Genomic DNA, 23,079 nt, shown 5'->3' on the forward strand with positions numbered 1-23,079 from the left:
GGATTATTTCTAGATCATCTGTCCACATGAAAGCTTTTGAAAACATGACACCACTATTGCTCCGTTTAACTGACTTCTCGAGGCTAACTGGCAGCCTGAGATTAGCAGTAAATGGAAGATAGCAGTAAACTGTCACAGCCGATTTCACTGAAATACTCTCGACGTGCTTGGAATATGCTATTAAAGGAGAAAAATGAGGCAATGCGAAAGGAAAACGTGATAAGGTAAACATCAACTTGTGATGACAGAAGGGAAAAAACGACCCGTCTAAATGTTGAACTTTTAAATGCCCCGTTTTGTCAAGGATCTGTCAAATGCGTCACCAGGAGACATTCAATGTGTTGTTACAAGTAATGTCCGCTAGATGGCAGACAAGATCAACACCACCATGTCCACCTGCAAGTATTGTTCATTGTTACCGTGAAAGCCACAAAGATCAACAAGGAGGAAACTCATTTTAAAAAAAGGCCTTGAGGAGAGGACTCCCATCGCAGATATTGCCAACTTTGACAATGGATACATTCAGGTGAGCACAACGCACAAACATATCTGAGTTTATCTTCAGATAACAACACATCTTGCTGGATTTATGAGCTAAATTCTAAAAAAGCAGACGTCTATTTTTCTCCAGGTAGCTTAAGCTAACTTTATACAAGCAATCAATTATTAATTGAAAGAGACTGTTCCAAAAAGAAACACACATTTTATACCTGGTTGTTTTTGGGATTGGACCAGTCAGGTGCATTATAATTTCCATGTAGCAACATAAAATGGCACTCACAAAAAACTTCTACACGATTCTATTTTCACGCAATGACGATAAACAAGGAAGACGATTTAACAGGACCAATAAATTTGATAAAATAGACTATATTTTTAATCAGTTTATGGACATATTAAATGATTAAAACTTGCTGTTGTCTTAAAGGGTATAACAAAACTTTCTTAACGCTTGCTGAGCTGCGATAACTGTGATGCACGGCAGGAGGTGCTAGAGAGCTAGTCAGTCAGGTGAGAAGGAGGGTTACACGCGCGCACTCTCTCACGTTCTGCTTGGCTAAGCTGCACTTGTTCTGGTGTTCGTAGTACACGACAGCTCAGTTGAAGGTGAACGAGGAGCAACTCGAAAGCGGAACAGGCTGCGGAGCTTGTCGTCCCCGGCGGAAGGAAGCAGCGTGCCATGTCCGCCGTGATTGAGTTGGATGGGAACATGAAGCAAAGATTCCATTTGCACGACGCGCGTCGCTCCCGTCGTGGCTTCTTGTGGAGTTACCTGAACGAGCGAGTAGAAGGTGTGTGAGGTGTGCTGGACAAGTTTGAAGAGGCTCCTGCATGCCTGCTGGATGTGCATGGCGCCATGGAGACAAACTTAAGACTGCGAGCCTTGATCGTCATCTGGTGGATTGTTCAAGGTAAGATGATCAATTAAGAGGAAAAAAGGCTTCTTGTTTGCTTTGCATGTAAACTGTGGTTGACCCCAAGGTCAAACGGTTGCTATGAAGTCATTCCGCTATTCAAAATCACGTCTTTAATGAGCTCACTTTTACTATGTGCAATCTAATTTTGCAACTTTACTTAAAATCACAAAATACACTTCATTCGAACTTCATTTAAAAAAAAATCTGCGTAATGCTAATAATTGATAAGTGTGTTGAATTTACAACATTTTATTACGTCAAGTGGTTGCACAAAATATATCTGGATCCAGATACAGTTTTTAAGTCGATTTTAATCTATTTTTAAAATATACCTGGATCCACATGATTTTATTTCGTGCACCCTCTTGTCGGAATCGTCAATTTATAGAGTACATACACTTTTGCTCAAAATGTACTCTGAATTTACCATTTAACTTTACAAATTTGCATAAAAAAGCACAATATAGTTCATGAAATGCTTCAAATTTACATGAATTGCAATCTGAAAATTTAATCTACAATATAATTCTCACAAATTTACTTGAAAATAAATATAATAAATTAGCACAATTGATTTGACATATTTACATAAATATTAAAAAGTTTAAGTTATATATTAAAAAAAAAAAAAAGACTCATTTTTTGGGCCAAAGGGGAGCCTTTATGGTGTCCAAAAAAAGTTATTAGAGGTTAAATGATCAAGTATTGAAGCCGTTTAAATTAAAACATGGATTTTTCCCCTTCTAACCAGACGATTGAATATATGGTATGCATGTATTTGTGTTCAAACGGAGAACTTGACTTTCTCTTCAAGGTTAAAGCTTCACTTACTTCCATGTTTCGGAAAGTCAAATGCAAGAACGAGCGTGCCGACAAGTCATAAAATGTCTTTTTTTTTTGTATCTTTAGCTTTCAATTCCACTGTGGTTGTGTCGCCTGTGTTTTGAACCAGGCAGGGAGGGGGCGAGGATGGGGGGGCTGCTTTTAAGCACATAGCAGAGAAGCACTTCTTCATCTTAAGAGGGCATAATGTTGTCTCGGCACGCTTGAACGCTCCAAAAATGAATTCCGACGACGACGATGTTGCTTTATCGTCCCCGGTGAGCTGGGGAATGACATAAAAGCAGAGATTTACCTGGAAAAAATAGAAGCAGACATGCTCACGTGATGATTTATTTATTTGGCAGACAATGACTGCACTGATGAGGTCCTGCCTAACCTCCGTGTTAATAGCGGCTGCTTTAAAAGTTGTTATTTAGTAGACCAAAGTGATAATTGCGTCACCAAGCGTACGCAAACGTTTGCACGCATTAAATATGATTAATTTGTCCAAAGCGGCTCATACTGTGTATAATTCAGATGCTCGTCGGAGAAGCCCCGAAGGCTCCTCAAACTTGTGTGAGTCAACTGAGCACTGCGTCATTTTTCGTTTTGCATTTTTGGTGAATATTTGGATTTAGTCAAGCGTCAACACCGCCTTCATTGGATGTACGGAGAGGTCACGTCCATAAGTATTGGGACACGGACAAAAAAAAAAAGTCGTGTGGCACTCTCATAAATGTTATGTCGGAGTGAAGTTTTTTTTTTTAAACTTGAAGTCAAGTCAAAAAGTTTCTGAACAATATTTGTGCTCCCACTAGTCAAAGTCAGTACTCTCGACCAATCACGGCTCAGCTGTTTGGCACTGTGATGTCATTTTCAGTTGACAACAAGTAGCAAAATGGCCGCCCTCTGGGGGTCAAATAAAAACATCCGGATCTGGCTCCTTGATTCATATTCCACAAAGACAATATGAATCAATATTAATGAATAAGAAAATATTTAACTTCCTCTTTAAATGAACGTTTAGATAGGAATCAGTATTGCGCAAATAGTCGAAACATATTTTGTTGTCACAGACGCTAAAAGCAGAAACAAAAACTGTGCAATCTCGGCGAACCCTCTGCTCTGATGATGGACTCGAATCAGGGCGCAGTTTCTTTATAACCATTAACGCCTATATGTTTGAGTATATGCCAGCTATGTCACATGACTGATCTCTCAAAGTGTGCTGAGGACGGTGCCAAGGTGACTCGAGCTTGCAGTCGGAATGTAGCGTTAGCTCGGTTTGCAAATTAACGCCTCGTAGTGAAACGGTTCTTTTTCAAGACGTGTGGCGTGGACCTCGTGTTTGCCCGCCTGGTGGTGGAACCGCATCCCATCGACATTGAGCTCTGAGGGTCATCTCATTTTATCATGTAGGGCTTCATTAGCTGAAGTAGAAATTAGGCCAGTGTGGAAACAAACCGTTTTCCCATCAGAGGGAATAGAAAAGGTCTTAAGGTACAAAAAAATTTAAAAATTGGTTTCGCTAAATTTTTAGCCAAGTTTACTGTCAAACTAAATAAAACAAAGAAAATGACTCATGTTTTTCAACCAACCAAACTTAAAGCCTTAAAAAAAAGACCAGCTAGCTAAACATAATGGCAAACACCATTGACATGCTAACGGTTAGCATTCATCACAGTTTTAGAACACTAACAACGAATACAGTTCTTTAAAACATTTACAAGCATGTTTTATGTGATCATAGAGGTCAATAGGTCATGTGGGGGATTTTATCGTTTTTTACCGGCAACCTGTATCCATCTCTGGAATCTAAAAGCTCGAAGTAAGTGACATTTAAATGCAACACGATGCCCATTATTCTTCTCTGTCAGTGACACAATCTCGTGTGGAGACGATAGTGCCGCGCTGTACATCTTCACTGTCACTTTACTGAGCCGAGTCCATTTTGGTAAATTACCCCCCACACACACACACACTCACACACACACACACACACACTCACACACACACACCAGCAGTACCACCTCGACACCATGCATGGCTGCATTTGTTAGGCTGACACATACCTTAGTGTGGGTGTTTCCCAAGGCTGTCTAATTGACTACACACACACACACACACACACACACACACACACACACACACACACACACCCATAGACCCCCGCCGAGGTTCGAGATGCTGATTACAGGCAGGAAATGCAAATAACTCTCCAACTTTCGAAAACTAGGCCAGATTAGTTGCTAGCCTCGCAAGTCGTACAATTTGGACTTCAACCAGTTCAATTTTATTATTGCGACGTCAGCAAAACGTGAGAAACTTAAGCCGAGCTCAGTGCGTGTGGAAGCCGACAGGTGTTTCTTCGTGATCATGTGACTTTAAGAAGGTGGTCAAGACTAGCATGGTGATGGATATTAGCAGTGACGCGGCACAGCTTGTCTCTTAAACGGCATTTGAGGAGATGGGGCGGGAAAAAAAAAAATTCTTTGTCACAGTCTGCTGGCTCGCTTCTGCTCCGTGCTTACAAATATAATACGATTACATTTTGGCCGTAAACATCGGATTCGATGCCCATTAGGTTGTTCATTCATTCACCCCCCCATCCATCCATCCAACCGCCGCCGACTCGAAGGCGAACGTGACTTCCAAGCGTCATTATATTCACACACCAATCAGCATTTTGCGCTGGCGAATCGCTCGCTTTGATGTTCGCTACAGTACACCCGCATTAGCCATTTTGCCATCCACGGCCCACACGTTATCTAACTGGCCTACAATGCTAATCAGCCAAAAGAATCTTTTAGCGAGCGCCGGGGCCACCAAAGCGCAAATACGAAGGAGCCGAGGCATCACTTTCCTTTCCTGAGGGAACTTACATTAAATGTATGTGTTCGTTCACTAACAATAACAAAATGGCCTATAATCCTATTTTCTATGACGCTCCTATGAAATCGCTTTATTTATTATTATGTATTTGGCAAATTAAACATTTAAGAGATCCGGTTGAGGAAAAATCTCTCAGGTTCCAGAACATCATGATGATGTAAAGAATGCATTACAGTTCATTAACATTATTCTTGTGTTGTTTGCTCTCCTGGCACAAATCCATTTGCTCCACTCGTAAGCTGCTCCGAATAAGCCAATTGATTGTCCGACTAATGTAAAGTGGAAGGAGCTCTAATGCACTCCATTGGCAACCGTCCGGCGTGTTTTCGTTTACCTGCAAAATCACCACGCGGCACCGGGCGCTATTAGCTAATATTTTGGTCACCTCATTTCATCGCCGTATTCTGATTTGATGATTTTTGGCATGCCTGTTTGCTCACAGGTGTACCTAATGATGTGGCTTTACGCTATTGGAGGTCTGTTGTAAAATGATGAAACTGTTGGACAGGTTAAAAACTGCTGAAACATGCACTCTTTGAATTTGATGTATTTTACTCAAACAATTGTGTTCTCTTATTTCCTACCACCCTCACACAGAGAGTAATTGGCAATTATTAGTAAAAAGCTCCCGACCACATTCTCCGTGACAGTCAGCGTCTTTTTTACTCCCACTTGCTCGCTGACATGTAAAGTCTTTTTTTTTTTTTAATGTGTGCGGCTTAGATGAATCAGTTGTGAGCTGGCTCACCAGTTGTTCACATCTTCGTGTGACTAACGATGCGGCCGCCGCTGGTCACCCCAGTCGGACGCCCGAAGGAGATGAGACGTTCTACCTCGTTTTGCCTCCTCGTCTCCTTCGCAGGGGGGGGAGGACCTGAGGCGTGTGTAATGCCGCCGGAGGTGTCCCTGCTGATTGTGGCCTATAAATGATTTATCTCACCAAGTGAATCATCATCCTCCTCCCACACCGGGTGTGGGTCGTGATGATCCGAACCAGGTGCACCTATTACGATCACTCGTGAAGACTTTTGAATGCTCACTTTCAAAGTTGTTTGACCTTTTAGTCACGCGTGTTTTGAAGCTCCATCTCGGAATATCCTGACAGCGCCAGAGGAAACCTGCCAAAGTCTCGGTTTCATCCCAATTATTCTCTTTTATATGAAGGAAAAGATTCGCGTCCACACTTGCTGAGACAGGCAGAATATTTTTTCCTTTATTATTATTATTATTTTAAATGATTTCAAAAAAGATGACACCAGTAAGTCTTTGATGTGAACTTGTTTGTCTTTTATCCCGTTGAGGAAAAAGTATTTTCTAGGGGAAATGAAACGCTGGTATGGAGAGAAAGATTTTTTTATGTCGGAAAGGAAAATGGGCCATCTGAGGGGAGTGCGGAAAGATTATTGGCTGTTATAGTTGAGCAATTTCGGGATTTTTCTCCTCTCCCCTCCTAGCTAGGTTACTTTCAAAATGTCAGATGATGGGCAAATCGCTGCTTCCGTGCCTCTGGAATCGTCCTCTTATTTCTCTCGTGGAGGAGAAAGCTGAGATTAGTATTCATTGAGGGGTGAGAGGCAGGTTCCGCCTTTCACCAGATGGCAGGGGAGGGACAGCGTGGCCAGATTAATGCCGTCATCTGGCTCCAGGTGTAACCCGGTGTTCCGAGCTCCGGGCACGTTCACGTGAAGGCCAATGAAGGTCCCCGGGGTCACTCATTTATTGGAAAAGTCTTCCGACAAGGAAGGCTAGCTTGTGTGGCAAATTAGTTTTCTGAGTGCTAGTTTTTGTTAGCTTTTTTATTTTTAATGCCGTAATTGTTTTAGTTTAGGGTTGATTAGTTTTTGTTTTTTCTTCAAGTGGAAAAAGTCACAATAAGTATTGTGTCATAAAATATCAACAAAAATACAATTAAAAAAAGTATTAACAACAACCTTGTGTGTTAGATGGTGGTGTGTCAAATTAGTGCTAGTTTTTGTTAGCTTTTTTTTCATGCTATAATTGTTTTGGTTTGGGTTTTATTCAAGTGGAAGCTAAAAAAGACACTAAGTTTTGTCAAATATCCACAAAAATTTCCATGTAAAACAGTATTAACAACAAGGTTGTCGTTAGCGTGTTAGCTGTTAGCTAATTAGTTTTCAGAGTTTGCTAGTTTTTGTTAGCTTTTTTATTTTTAATGCCGTAATTGTTTTAGTTTAGGGTTGATTCGTTTTTGTTTTTTATTCAAGTGGAAAAAGTCACAATAAGTATTGTGTTGTGAAATATCAACAAAAATACAATTTAAAAAAGTATTAATAACAACCTTGTGTGTTAGCTGTTGGTGTGTCAAATTAGTGCTAGTTTTTGTTAGCTTCTTTTTCATGCTATAATTGTTTTAGTTTGGGTTTTATTCATTTATATTCAAGTGGAAGCTAATACTGTGTTGTAAAATATCAAAAAAAAAATTCCATTTAAAACAGTATTAACAACAAGGTTGTCGTGTTAGCGTGTTAGCTGTTGTCCTTTAAAAGTCATATGGAGGATTTTTGGTTTTGTTTTGGTCCCCCTGGCTTTGAAGCAAATTGCCTTCCGAATGAATACCTTTGGCCTGTCAATGCTGCTAAGAAAAGGAATGAGAGTGTTTTTGTATGTTCAGTTATCTGTCAAAGGCAAGAATAATTGGCTCGTTGGGATGACTGCGACTTGAAGGCGGGCCCGAGTAATGACCAGACCGCCGCTTGACGTGACACTCCCGCCTGCTAGCGTCCCCGCATGCCATTAGTGCGCGACCACCGCCACGTTTGATAAGAAAGATGTCTCCTCGGCGACGTCGTTATATCGGACCCGTACGGTGGACAGGCGGATCAATTACGGGGCTGCGTCTTTATTGTCCCGTTAGCAAAGAATAGAAAGAAAATCAATGAGCGTCCGTAGTGCTTCACCCTAACGGTAGCGAAACTTGGCTGTGGAATAGATTAAAAACGTCTTTTCAGCAAGTTCAGGGTCACGATTCTAACCTCGGGTGGGTGATAACGACAAACGCTTTTAATTCGTTTAACAAGGAAGCACATTGGGAATAAAGAACAGGAATGAAAGAGGACCAGCATTTTTCAATTTCTTCATTTTTTTTACTTTTAAGTTTAATGGCATTGTTTTTCTGCTAATGTCGAAAATGGTTCAAGCAGCAAAAAATGTTCGGAAAAAGTCATGGATGCGATTAGCGGTACTGATAACAACGTTAGTCCCAATAAAAATTCCCTAACACACTCCAATAAAGCTAATCCGCGTGTCCACATCAGTGATTCTACCATTAGAATGAGATTAGTTCCACCACGGTATGAAGATTATTTTAATTATCATTTGATCCATTTTTATTTCACCCAAACCAGATTAACTGTGCCGAGAATTTTCCCTCCGTCGCTGCTTATTTCTCTCACCTGACCCAATCCCAAAATCATGCCACTTTAAAGTCTGATTCTTAAAACCCTAATTTGAAACCTTAACTCAGACATGTCACCCAAAACCAGTCAACCAAGATTTAATTTCTAAAAAATCCAGGTTTGTCTTGAAACCCTAAAGCCTCACCAAAATATAACACTCAATCGGAACATACAATATTTTCTTTTGCTCATTTCTATTTCCAGCCCGGGGTTTGCCGGTATCTTCATGTGGTCATCTAAATTGCTGTGGCGAACACAGCTGTGTCTATTCTTGAAGAGCCGCTCAAACATGGTTTAAAAAAAAAAAAAAAAAACGTAACCATGGTACCTGCCGCAGACATCATTTCTGATGTTCAGCTCTAAATCGTCAACTTGCACATGGTATTAAATCAGCCATCAAATGAGGTAATTTCTCTGCTTGCCATCATCAAAGCGGTCCGATTGTCATATGAGTGACTCAATTTGAAATTTATTTTTGCTTTGACACAATAAGCAGCCACAATTAAATGGTGAACAGTTCTCGAAACATTAGCCCCTGCGCTATTTTTTAGTACGTCAAACTGAAGCAAAGAAAACATAAATAAAAGACAACTACATGTAGCTGAATTCACTCTGCTAGCTTAATGCTAACAAGCAATAGCTTCATGGTGCACATAAGCAGGTGCACGTTGGTAGTGAAAATGGTGCGCCAGGTTTAATTGGCTCATCCGAGACCAGTGAGTCTTTTGGTTAAAAAATAAAATGAGATGGCAGAAGTCAGAGGAGATGACACGAACTGGCTGGTTGCACTGATGTAAAGCCAACAGTTGTCTTCTTTGGTGCCAGGAAGCATCTGCGAATGCATAAACATGTCCAAGGTAGAATCAGAAGCTGCAGGTGTGTTTATAAATATATGATATAATAATGGGAAAAAAAATGCAATTACATTATTTTTCCAAAATCGTTTTACCCTAAAATCAGGCATTAATTCAAACCTAAAATGTTGTTTTTGTCTACAACCCTAAGCAGTCCGAAAAATGAATTATTTTGTTAAAAAAAAAAGAAGAAACTTCAACAGAAAGTCAAATAAGAGCTTCAAAGTGAAAACAAGGCAACATCGTGAAACTCCAGAAATGTGTCATTACCCCATATTAAAAAATATTTCGATGATCTTGCGAGTTGTAAGTGATCAGAACATTTGTGTGGCTTTAGCAGGATTTAAATGTCTTTCATTATTCATCTGTTGGCTGTCACGCAGGCTAATTATCCAAACGAAGACCAACACGGAGACACTTTTGAGTCAAATCCCGCAGCGGAGATGAGTGTCATGCCTTTAATCTTCTTCCAATCAGCCCAATGTCAGGCGAGTGGCTTCAAATGAGAGAACAAGCTTGTCAAATGAGAAAGACGTAAAAACATCGGCGTATATTTTGGTGACGCATCTTTGGGAAAGAAACATGCTACAGACGTTGCTATCTTTTTTGAGCACTTGATAAAATAAAAAAAAAAATCCTTCTTGTTTGTGGCAAATGAACAGACATGAGTTTTTTAATATGCAGTTTGGCTTGACTCATTAGTGTGTTGTCCTTGATTCAATTAAGATCGTTCATTACTGACCGCACATGATTTTTATTAGAGGCAAATGTTTGGAATGTGACTCGGTTTAGTCTGAAAAATGCCAAATAAGTATTATATATTATATTATATTAATATTTACAGTTACGCTTCTGGAAAGTAAGCTTTGCTATAGAAAATGAATTCATGGCTATTTTTCTTGAAAGTTTTAATCGATCGTTCATTACTGACCGCGCATGATTTTTATTAGAGGCAAATGTTTGGAATGTGACTCGGTTTAGTCTGAAAAATGCCAAATAAGTATTATATATTATATTATATTAATATTTACAGTTACGCTTCTGGAAAGTAAGCTTTGCTATAGAAAATGAATTCATGGATATTTTTCTTGAAAGTTTTAATCGATCGTTCATTACTGACCGCGCATAATTTTTATTAGAGGCAAATGTTTGGAATGTGACTCGGTTTAGTCTGAAAAATGCCAAATAACTAATATATATTATTATATAATATTAATATTTACAGTTTACGCTTCTGGAAAGTAAGCTTTGCTATAGAAAATGAATTCATGGATATTTTTCTTGAAAGTTTTAATCGATGTTCAACTTTTCCACCTTCTACTCTATTTCAAATATCGTACCCAATCGGTCCAGGCACTATTATTATGACGCAATACTTGCACTCTATCATATCTTTCCCACTCGGTGCACAGTGGCAGTCTTGTTCCTGCCACAATAGATGAGCTCCCAGCCTCCCCATGTCAAAGAACCACGGTCGTGTTATGACGTTGTCTTGTCCGCCCTCCCTTCGCCTGCCAAAGCCAGCTTGCGCTGATAATGAGATTAAACCGTGAAGAAGCATCTTAGTGACCCGGCCTTGGAAACAGACCATTTCGCTCGAGACCAGGTCTCAAGATTTCCGTCTCTGATTATGACCGAGAGGCCGTAAACCCGTCAGCCGGGTAGTTTTTTTCCGGAAAACAGCACTAATTCATTTAATTTGAGAAAAACAATTAGGTTTACAGACACGTTTACGTTTCGATCTATAAATGCCTCCTCCTCCACAACAACAACAACGTATGAAGACGGAAAAAAGAAAGACTTTCCCCTCCATCAGTGGCTTCATCCATCTCCACTAATCAATGCTCTGTGGAATTGTGGCTGAATTAAAGGCTTAACCCCTTTACTGCCAACTGGCTGCAAAGATCTTAACACAATCACGGCTTTAGGAAAGGCAATTTAATGCGTATTGAAACGCTCTGGGTCATACCGTGTCGTGCTGGAGCAAATCTGGCCATTCCCCTCAGCTTTGATGCACTCAATATGTTCCATTTGTGATTAGCAGTTAAAGTTGCAATTGAAGACAATTGCATTTGAGTCCAGGTAATGGTTTTGAATATTTGGACAGACACTTTTAGCGCTCAGGTGGTTCGATTTAGCCGTCGGTGTTGTGATGCTAATTTTGAAACTGGGATTGAATAACTGGCTGATGTATTTTTGGTGTAGCGGTATATCTGATTTTGGCTAGCACTTAAAATAATATATATATATTCATATTTTAATGTTAAGGGTCTGATGTTAGTGGATTTAGATACTTAATGAGATACCTAGCAATTTAACTAGCTAGCTTGTTAGTTAGCTAGCACCAAACTGCTTTTTGGCAGCTCCCCCATGTTTGTTTTTCTTGTTTTGGGGTGATAAACATTTTGGCAGTAACTGATGTAATGTCGGCTGAGACTTTCTGCTAAGACTCTGAAATATGTAAATGAGATTATGAGTGGAAGGGTCTATAAGCGACATCAAAAATCCTTGTTGAGAAATAGGTCAACATCCACATTACGGCTGGTCTCATTTGTTCCGGTCAGTTATAGATTAATTATATAATGTTTTGAGGGTTAGTCACAAGCCCACCCAGATAAGTGTTTTTACAATCAAAACAAATGAGACTTACCCCACATGGCCACTAACCAGATTGAAGCATTGACTGAATTTCTACACCCCAACAGATTAAACGCCAAATCTGTTGCCATTAAGGTGCCAGATTTTTATCAACTTATTGGAGCCGAGAAAAGTAGCTCAAGAGGATTACACAAAAAAAACAAACAGAATAAAACCTCTTTCATGTGTCTTCGATCATTACCCGGAGATGCCACTTGTTCGGCCTCGGGGGAGTCGGCGGGTCTTAATCCCCATTCTGAAGGCGAGCCGTGTGTTTAAATGCATTCGTAAAGCGGACCCTTGAGAGGCCTTAAGAGCTTCTGCCAGCCCATCGATCATGTCAGGCGTGTGGGTGCCATCGAATGCTTTCACTTTTGAAAATAATCCATGTTGATTGAGCTCCTCGCACCTTTCCAACGCTTGACGGGGCCTCCGTAATTGGGTGGCAGGCGAGCCACACGCCAGCCGTGCTCTGAGAAGCCTTGAAATGATCTGATTAGCTGTGTCGACACTTTACGGTGTGCCGGTTGTGATTCCAGGAAGGAGGTCGCATTCTAAACCTGAGTTATGTTGTCCGTTGAATCGTGGTGTGGTTTTAAGTTCTGATTACAAACTATTTGAGCTTTTCTGGCCTTAGTTTTGTAGCAGCTGGAGAATGGCTTATAACTTTTTTAAGAGCAGCAGGATGCAAAGAACCTTGGAATCTTCATCAGTTGTAACCTGAGCTGGAATTTAGACTCTCACCGTCAAGTATGTGTTGTCAATAATGTCGCATGGATTTAACATCTCTGCTGTTGCCCCCCCATGCGTCATTTCACACATTTGGTAGTTCGCTACACTCATTTGTAAAACTGCATTTTCACACCAAGGAAGACACTAATTAAAAATTGGCCCGGGACCATCATCATCGTCATTGTCGTCGGACTTCTCCGTGCGTCTGTTGGCACGATGGTTGTGACAGTCATTTTCTGCGTGAAACATATAAGAGAAGGGTGAGAACTCAAGCCCGCGGCCAGCTAGCGGATGACGTTAGCGGACGAGACAGCTTCTCATGCATCGCTCTGTCAAGACGCTAGTCTACAATCCTCGAGTCTACGCTCAACCTATTTTCCTACAAAAAACAGACTTAGTTGTTTTTTTGGGGGGTCGGCTCAAATCAGGTTGCGCGTTGTGGCTTAGCAGTCCTGGCTCAGCTCTCCTTAGACAACCGTCCTGATGGCACACAAGCGCGCCCCGAGCGTCATTTTTTTACAGATCAACTTCTTGTGTCATCCTCCATCAGGGAACGGAGCTCTGACTGGACTACCCCGGGATGGGAGAGTGTCGCATGTATCACGTAAATAAATGCCAGCATGGTCACTTGCTCTCTCATGGATCCTTTGGGAGCCTTCACTGTGGAAACTGAACTTTGGTAGAAACAAAGTTCGACCAGTTTGTCAATTGTGATGAATTCAAGAGCGGAGAATATTTAGCTTCTCTTGAAATTGCATGTCGAAGGTCTCTTGGCTGTCACTCACGTTGCCCCCCCCTCCCCTCTCCCCTTGGTGCAAGCGACCCAATTTCCTTGATCAGGTGAGCTGCCATCTTGCTGGATAACAGTGTCTTTAGGGCAGCGTCTTTTTTTTTTTTTTTTTTACCAATGACCCAATTTGAAGCAGGCGAGACGTCTCCTCTGTTTCTGGCAGCCGGTTCGCATTGAGTGAGAGCTGTTACCACAAGACGTGGCACGAGGCGAAAAGAGCTGAGGGGGAAGAAAATTGAGGTCTCAGCGTGTGTGCGAGCTGACTGGTATACCCAACTTTTTTTTTTTTTTTTTTTTGGGTCTCCAACACAAGCTCCAGAGCAATTGTTTTGACTCGGCAGGTTAAACCTGGTATAATGGGCTTCGGCTTCAGGGGAGTAGAAGGCCAATAGATCTTTCCCGCACCTTTCGAAATGGCTACTTGCACTCTGGAATTGAGGAGAAAGCAGAACAATCTGATGGATAGCGATCTTGGGTCTCAGAAAAAATTTGTAGTATTTCAAAACAGTTTCTGGACCCATTTTAAGAAAATGTCTAATGATATCTATATGTAGTATCACATTTGGCTATTTTTAGGAACATTAAATGAGCTTTCTTACTTGCTAAGTATTCCGTAAGATATTAAAAAACGGACCAGAAATCATTTTAGTTTTTATCGTATTTTTTGTTGTATTTTTTATTTTCCTTATTTATTTATTTATTTATTTATTTATTTATTTATTATTTTTATTTTATTTTACATATTTTTAAAAAAATTTTTATTAATTTTTATTTTTATGTGTGCCTAATGTTCCCATTCTATCTTTTCGAAAGAAATGCCACAGTACCGACACGTTCAATCATATTGTAAAATGACAAGGAACTCATTACGTCACAGCCTCTCCAACTGAGCCGTACGAATCGAATCGTAATCCCACTGAACCGAATCGAATCATTCCCCTTTAAAATGCCCTTGAATCATATCGCGCCGCACGTGTCGAATCATCCTTTCTCTCCGAGATTAACTCTGCGGTTCTCTTCGGACTGTGACTGAATTTGAATACGACACTTGTCTTTGTTGACGTATAGATTTCCACAAGCACTTTTTCAACCCTCCCCAAAAAAACGTAATGTCACCGCTACGGGTGGAAATACGCTGACGCCGGATTATTGCGGTCACCGAAATGATATCAGCGAGCATTCTTCAATCCCGCGCTGAATACTCAAGCAGCCTCGCCAGCAGGGCCGCTTCGGCTCCTCCTGACCTCGCCGCCAAAAGAACATTTTCCCTACAGGGATCAATAAAGCGGCACATTAGCCGGGTAATGTACAACAGCGAGGCGAGAGCATTACCAAATAGCTGCTCCATATTAATCACGGCCGCCATTCGCCTGACGCACGAATGTCGCTCCCGCTCGCCGCTAAATGTCACGCGTGATGGCGGGGAACTGCCGAAGAGGCGTGCAGAGCTGGTGGACTAATAACCACTTGATTTTATTCAAACGGCATTTAAGGTTACATGTGACGCTTTTGTGCCAAATATGTCCGGGAAACGAACCACTCTCAAGCGGGTCGTTCACATCATACGTGCGATCCAGATTAGCCCCATCACTGCTTTACTTGAGTCACTTTGAAGATTTGACTTTCAATTTTTATTTTATAACCACATTCTCAACTTAGCGGGTGTGTCGTTTTAAGTGCTCTATCTAAAGACTCCACTTTTTGAAATTTCTTTAACCCACTTTTTTTTTGCATGTGCTCCGTCTCGCTTTCGCTATCCTGGCTTATTATGCGGCGAGAATTCTAGCCGTCATGTCCTAAATACATGCTATTATTAGATATTTATTTTAAATATTGATTCGGTCTATGTAATGGCTGTTGTTAATTATGCATCACTTCATTTCAGCGCGTAAGGTAAAGACATGTTGAGACGCGTCATGTGATCTGCTAATGTAGCGTGCTGTGATTCAGACGTTAGCATGGTCTGCTGCATGTCGATGTGCGTTGAAATCAAATCAAAATAATGAAGCACCTTAAATATATTCCAATATTGATGTATGTGTGCGCTTCGACTCGTTCATTCCCCCCCCCCCCCCCCTGCCATCAATTTTCAAGGCGTTGGATTATTTGATGCAGCATGGGCCGATTATAAAGATCATCCTGTGAGTTCTCTCTGATGACGTCCCAGTGGAAATCTGAAATCAGATCACTCCACTTGTTAATTACGTGTGGCAACGCAAGAAAGACTCGGCATCACCCCGCGGGCGGCGATGTGGCCGGTTCATCGGGTGTGGCGGCGCGCTTTATCGAGATCTCCTAGGCGGCCGGTTGCGGACTCTGTTGTGGCGCAACATTACATGGCAGGCCTATTTAAGTTTCTGCATTGCCTTTCATTGCCTGCCCGAAAGTTGGTGAGGGAGGTCAATGTGGGAATGATGGACAGCTTGGATAAAGAGGCCGCTGGCAGCCGCCCGTTCGAGTCTGGCTGACCATCCAAATTTACTAGCATTGGTGTTGGATGTAGCGTAACGCCCTGCTATTGGCGCAGGATAGTAAGAAAGCTGATGAATAAAACTAATTGACGAATAAGAAATTAAAATTGCCAATCTTAATAGTCTTTCTGGTGGATGACAGGCAGACTGATATGTCTCAGCTCCTCTTGGCTCATCGATACGGCACTAATATTAATCATTCTTCACGGAGGATAAAGAATACGTGACAGTGCATACTGTTATATTTTCTGCAGCACTGTTTGTGTTTAATCTGCATAGCAACGTAGCTCCTATTTGATGTTAGCATTATGCTAGCAGAGTGAAATGCTAATCTATGCGTTTTGTTTCGGTCTAGTTTGACAATAAACTACAACTGGGAAGAGCATGAAATCTATTTTTTTGACAAATATACTTATCTACATATCTCCATCCCAAGATAGTCATCAACAAATCGCAGGATACAAATAGACAACCATTTACGAAATTTTTTAATGTCTTGTTTGGCAATTTTTTCAGCGATGAAGTCATATTGTCATGATTAATCGCTTTCAAATGACGGTCATAAATAATAGAGGACCTTTAAAAGCAGTTTGCCCACCGCAGACGAGAAGACATCGGATTCCCAAACTTGCACACTCCGGCAAAGTTGCTCTACAATAGCCGTCTTTGTTTCCCCACATACATAAACACCTACATCCCCAGTGTGTGCTATTTGCATGTGATCAAAGCATCAGCCCACTTTCCCCATGCTCTGCCTCAAACCCAACACACCCGCCCTCCCTTGGAAGAAGAACCCCCCCACCCACCCCCCATCCACCGCCCCCATTCCCCATTTGTCTGTCTTGCGTTTCATGTTTGCATCAGCTCTGCGGGCATTGTGTTAAATGTGTTTGCTTGTCAAAAGGAGCTAAGAAACACGGCACACACACAAAGCGTCACATGCCGCCACTTTCTGCATCATCACGCTTGTAAATAAAAAGCGGCACAAAAGGTGAAGGACAAAGCAAGAGGACTCAATGGCGGGGTACATAATGTGATTATAACGAGGCGTCGGTGATGAAGATGGAGGCAATAATGTCTCAAATGACTTCATGTTCTCGCGCTATAAATAGTTGGGGTGTAAATAGTTGCACTTGCGTTGTACGGAGTAAATGCTTTATGACAAGAAAGCTTGCGTATTTATCGTGATGGGTGCTTCGTGATTTATTAAGACGGATAAACATTTTGTCTCCATCGTGATGGACGGAAATGTTCACACATGGACACGAGATAGTAAACTGCTAACGTGATTCAGTTGCTAACCAAAACAGCAGCAGAGGAGCACCGCATGTTGAAAACGTATGAAAGGCATTTACTGTGGTGTAGATTTATTTTTTTATTTTTTTTGTGAGCCAAATTTTTAATTCATAAGCAAGCGGGACAAAACAAAATAGTCATGAGAGCTCAAAAATGGAAAGTGTGCTAACTTATTAGCATAAAAGGGAGCAAGCCATTAACAATATCTTACATTGGTCAATAATTTGTAAAAAAAAAAAAAAAAAATCTCAGTGGCGCACATTTGTTGATTAAGATAGGTCCTTCTAAAAAAAAAAAAAAAGATGATACATGATGAATATCCTTTAAAGCAATAAACAAACAATCGTTTTTCATTTTCGCTTTATGGAGCTTCTGCTCTGACCCCGAGCTGATGATAAAACTATTTATGTTTGTTGATATACTTTAGCACGTGTGAGCATTGCTGCAAGTTGTGTGTGTGTGTGTGTGTCACCTCACGCATGCGTGTGGGTGCGCGAGGAGAATCAATTTAAAACACAATCAAAAGTTAAGAGGGATTAAAACCAGTGTGCCCGAGATAGTTGAAAATAGCTGCAGAGATTATACTAATGTAATCCAATTTAAAGGCGCCTTTCCCCAAATATTTATTATTGAGTCGCCATCTGTTTTCAAGCCTGTAGGGTCAGTCCAACATGCCGTTTGACACCGAGCGGGCTATTTGGTTGTCCTACATTCCTGCCTTCCATCCTTCCTGTCTGTCAAAATCTTACAGAATAACCGATTCGCTCCATTGTCGAATCTGTCGCGAGTTTTCAATTTGGTCAAAGTGAAATTTTAAAGTCACCCTGAGTCCTGTGCCTCTATGCCGATGGATGGATGGATGGATGGATGGATGGATGGATGGATGGATGGATGGATGGATGGATGGATGGATGGATGGATGGATGGATGGATGGATGGATGCCATGTTGGCTGTGTAGGTATGATAATAATAATAATAAAAATAATAATAATAAATAAATAATAATAAATAATAATAAAAATAAAAATAAATAATTATAATAATCATAATAAATTTTATTTTTTTGGGGGTGAATGTGATCGAGACTTGCTCAGTTCGAGCTCTGTTGAGAGGGACTGACATGAGAGGAGCAAGAGAAGGCTTGGAAGCAACAGAGATTAGTGCATGAGATAGACCTGGGCCGCTTAAAGAGGATCACTTTATCTTCACACAGGACTTTACATGGCTCCCTCGGGGCTTTTGACTGAGCCACGCACTTTTTATCCTCCGCTTGATCTCATACACACACACGCGCGCGCGCAGAGAGAGACACACACACTATACGAGGACATATTTTGATTTTATTTTGGGGACTAATAAGAGCCGCACTCTCTTGTTGCTCCACTTTACAGCCATTTATTAGATTCTATCCTGTGTTTATCATGCCGTTTTAATGATGATGCGATCTTATCTCCTCATTAGCCCTTCCGATGGCAACATAGGAATGTGCTGCCCCCTGTAGGCAAATATTGGTATTACATAAGGCTCGAACGAGAGCTTAGGGCATTTTGGACCCAACTCAAAAAGATGGATATTTAGTAATGGAAATACTAAATCACCAACTTTAAAATAAAAAAGTAGGCCATTTATAATATTTGATATTTTCAAGAAAAAACAAGTACCCAAATCATGAAAATGTGTTTTGATTCATCAAGCTCAATCAATCTTGCTTTTGTAATATGAAACAATCCGGGTGTCGCAGCTTCCTTCTGTTTTTCTGCTACATCTCTTTACTCTTAAATTTGGGAACGCTCTGCCCTAAACAATTATTGACTTTAAAGAGAAGAATCCAATTAGCCGACATTAAGCATAACTTCCTCCGCCTTTGGGCCAAGTGGAAATTAGGACAATGTTGAACGGAGCCTTCATGGAATCATACGCGAGCGGCGTTTATTGGCCGATTCCTCTTGAGCTGGGATTCATCTCGGAACACCTCTGTCTGCTTCTCAACCCAGATGGAGACGGCTGTGGATTAAGCGAAGATTTTCCTTCGTTTCATAAACAAGTGAATGACACACTAAACCTCCTCAATGAAGCAGACAGAAGAGTATTATCCCCCCCCCCACCGTTTATCATCATCATCAGTCTACAGTCCACCTGATCATCCGTCGTGATTGCATGATGTTGATTAATCAAAATGAAATATTGCATCATTCCAGACGTCCTCATTCTCAAACTCTTCCCCCCCCCCCCATCTCCAATTTTGTTGTTGTTACATAATGTTACAGCAGATCTAAGGCGGTTTATTGGTTAGCGCTAGCTGGAGATGAAATTGGAGCGCTAACAGGATTTGTGGAGGGTGGGGGGAGTGTTAGAGAAATAAAGAAATATAACAGAAGGAATAAAAAAAAAAAAAAGACAATTCCTCTGTCTGAACACCGAAGCTGTGCCACATTAAGAATGAAAATGGCCTGCGGCGATGATGGCAGTGAAAGATGTAAATCTCAGCCGTGCAATAGATGCTTGAGGGTGACCTCAGCAAAGGAAAAATGGGAGGAATATTAGCATTTTTTTTCTTCCCAACACCTCACCTTAGTTTAATCCTTTTATTTAAAAAAAAAAATCTATTTTTTTCTTTATAGATAGCTTTGCCTGCATCCTATGTTGTCATGACAACCAAATAGCAAGTAGGACCGGTGTAAGCTAGCATGACATGTCGTGATTGCATGTGAAGCAAAGTGATTAGCTCTGTTCATTTTTGATTACTCTAGTATCAAAGTGTTTATGCGTGTGTGTGAGCATTATATCAATATCATCATATCCATGTCCGGCTGAGCTGTTTTACCTCACGTGAGGTGAGAGGATTGAGCCCGGGATTGTTCGGGGATTAGTCAACGGGATTTGACAGATTGAGAAATTAAGGAAGAGGAGCATCCACTGAGGCAGAGGTCACTTTGCCATTAGAAGCAGCAAGAAAAAAAAAAAAAAAAAAAGAAAGACAGAGTCACTGCAAGTAAACTTTTTTTCAGGTCACAAAAACAACTGGTCCAAATGCGCGCATCCCCACTCAGATCAGATCAGCTCGGCCCAACCCAACTCCAATCTCCTAATTCCTCTGCCCTGCACATGCATGGAAAAGCCAGAAGGGGAAAGATGTTTCTGGCTGAACAGATGTGGACATTCAAGCTGTCCGTTTGTGGATCACAGCGCTCTCCCGCTCTTGATTGACCATTCTCTCTTGAGCGCTAAGCTCGTCAAAACCTTCCCGAGGACTTGGGTTCTCTATTTTTCCTTTTTTTTTTGTGGGATATTTTCCCCTCTGGGTTGCTTTTCCTCCCCACAACATTCCAAACTGGAGACACACTCGGACTCCGATTGCTGGGATCATTTGATCCAGCTCCAGCTGTCTGGTTCTGGTGACTGGGCGCCTTGTGAGTCTTTTTGTCTGTCTGTCTGAATTTGAATGGGAAATGAAGTGGAGGTGCAGATGGAAATTTCACAATGATTTAATGACTTTTTGATGCTGATAGATATTTTGCAAAAGAAATTTTTAGTCCTAGCTTAATTGGCTGGTTAATTTAAAAAAAAAAGAATATCAATTACATCATTTACATACATTATATATATATATATATATATATATTTTCTATTTTTATTTTATTTTTTTTTAAATATATAAAACAGTATTATATATAAGGAAAGCGAAATTAAAAAAGTCCCAAGCTTTTCTCCTATCAGGGGGAGGCACAGTATTGGGACTCGATAAAACCTCGTTGACAGCCACGTGAATAAGAGACAAAAACGTCTTATATTATATTGAGTCTTACCCATCGTGGTCAATTAAACGTCCGAGCAAGCCATATTGATTATTAATAGGCAACACAAATTTATGCTACATTTCCAGGTGACAGCCAAAAGGTGGAAATCCCGCAGCAGGAGATGGAGGTGGTCAAGGGCCAGATGGTGGTGCTGCAAGCTTGGTACAGCCCCATCTCGGATATTTCCAAAAACACCATCATTTGGCACTTCATTGGAAACCACTCCAAGCAGGTGAGATAAAGGCTTAAAAACACCCACAGTGAATAATGTATCACTAAAAAATGCAGAAAGTACTGATCTGGAGTTGACCATGCGATGACCTCCACGGGAATTGACAACGGTGATCATCTTTAGTGGGATTAAAGACAACACGGTGAATGGAGGTCATTGTGGCGCTGTCGAAGGAGAATACATGACGGAAGGATATGATACGGGAAGTAGCTGTGGGCTTTAAATGTGTGTAAGAATGACGTCTATTTAACACAGCCAATGCTAAAGCTAATTAGCATTTATTTACAGCGCTTCAAACTGAACACTAATGGTTCAGCAATTAAAAAAAAAAAAAAAAAGGTTGTAGGCGGACAATAATAACAATACTCTCTCGTCAGTCTTTGTCCCTTTTGAACATTAGTGCCTCACTGAGCTCTGAAAGGATTTGAGAGATTATTAGGAATTGCATTTTCAGTTCTCGGCAACTGTAATAAAACTCCACCAGCACCACTCAAGTTCACTATTTGGAAAATAATTTATCAGCAAGGATCTTTTTATTCACATTCTTGTGGGAGGGGGTCTTACACGTGATGTCCTGAAAGGTCATCTGAGGGTGTGGGGTCATAAAGATGCTCCGCTGAGATGAACAATTTTGCAACACATGCCGCGTCTAATTCATTCCGTGAGCAAGTGAACCGAATGACATATTTCGTCTGTAAATATTAGCACGTACAACGTGCGTGAGTCTCGGCATGATTAATATAATCTAAACAGTTTCAGTGTCTGATGCCTGGCGGCTTATCTCGCAGAGAAAATCGGAAAAGTCGCCGTTTGCCATCTGCACACATCGGGATTATCTTTATGATGGACGTCCATTTCTGTTTATATGCTTAATCTCTACCGGCAAAGATGCCCGCCAACCAATGCAATTATAATGTATGATATGCAGAATTCATTTGATTCATTACCAGGTGATCAACTTCAGCTCGGGGGAGGTGGGCCACGGACAGAATGACTTCAGCACTCGGGCGGGCTTCAGCGCCGCCATGCCCTCCGCCAACCTCTCCATCTTCATCAACAACACGCAGGAGACGGACACGGGGTCCTACGTGTGCGACGTCATCATACCCGGAGGCACCGGCCTTTCTGGACAGATGCGTCTTAATGTCAAAGGTAACGCCGACCCCCCCCTGGCATCGCTGCATAAAGGTCAGGTGTGATCAGAAATGCCAGGACCCTGCTACTCCCTCAAATAAACTTCTACCTTTTCCCAGCAAAAAATATGACGACAATCGTTCCTAATCCTGCTACGTTTCGTCTTCCCAGTCCCGCCGTCCCCTCCGGTTTGCACCATGACTGGCGAGCCCGTCGTCAACGGCAACGTGACGCTGAGCTGCAAGTCCACTCATGGAAAGCCTGTCCCTCAGTACAAGTGGACCAAGACTGCCCCCATGCAGGAGGTCTTCTTTTCGCCAATGCAGAGTGAGTAATCATCAAGCATAAATAAATAAATAAATAAATAAATAAATAAATAAATAAATAAATAAATGTCGCTGTGCGGACAAAAGAATTGGGTCACCCAGCTTCCAAAGACTCATTTTCGGTGTGAGTTCATTGAGTTCACAATTAACTGGCTCTGGAAAACCAGAAAGGCTACCCCAAAAAAAAACTTTAAAAAAAAAATAAATAAATGGTAACGTGATTAAATGTTTTATTTGGTGTCTCAATACTTTTGTCCATAT

At 41.2% G+C, this 23,079-nt stretch overlaps 1 protein-coding gene across 4 annotated transcripts in view; it reads left to right on the forward strand.

The window, feature by feature from the left end:
- Positions 1-23,079, forward strand: part of esamb (endothelial cell adhesion molecule b) — a 27,580-nt gene continuing 4,501 nt past the window's right edge. Inside the window, exons 1-6 of one of the 4 annotated variants that reach the window (XM_049726695.2) lie at positions 1-526; positions 929-1,011; positions 1,087-1,412; positions 21,213-21,358; positions 22,309-22,510; positions 22,664-22,819. In XM_049726695.2, the coding sequence (XP_049582652.1) occupies positions 1,358-1,412; positions 21,213-21,358; positions 22,309-22,510; positions 22,664-22,819 (559 nt within the window). In that variant the 5' untranslated portion in view covers positions 1-526; positions 929-1,011; positions 1,087-1,357. The other 3 variants (XM_049726696.2, XM_049726693.2, XM_049726694.2) reach the window with 3 other exon arrangements.

This window comes from Syngnathus scovelli, chromosome 7 (genome assembly GCF_024217435.2).
Source record: "Syngnathus scovelli strain Florida chromosome 7, RoL_Ssco_1.2, whole genome shotgun sequence".
Taxonomy (NCBI): domain Eukaryota; kingdom Metazoa; phylum Chordata; class Actinopteri; order Syngnathiformes; family Syngnathidae; genus Syngnathus; species Syngnathus scovelli.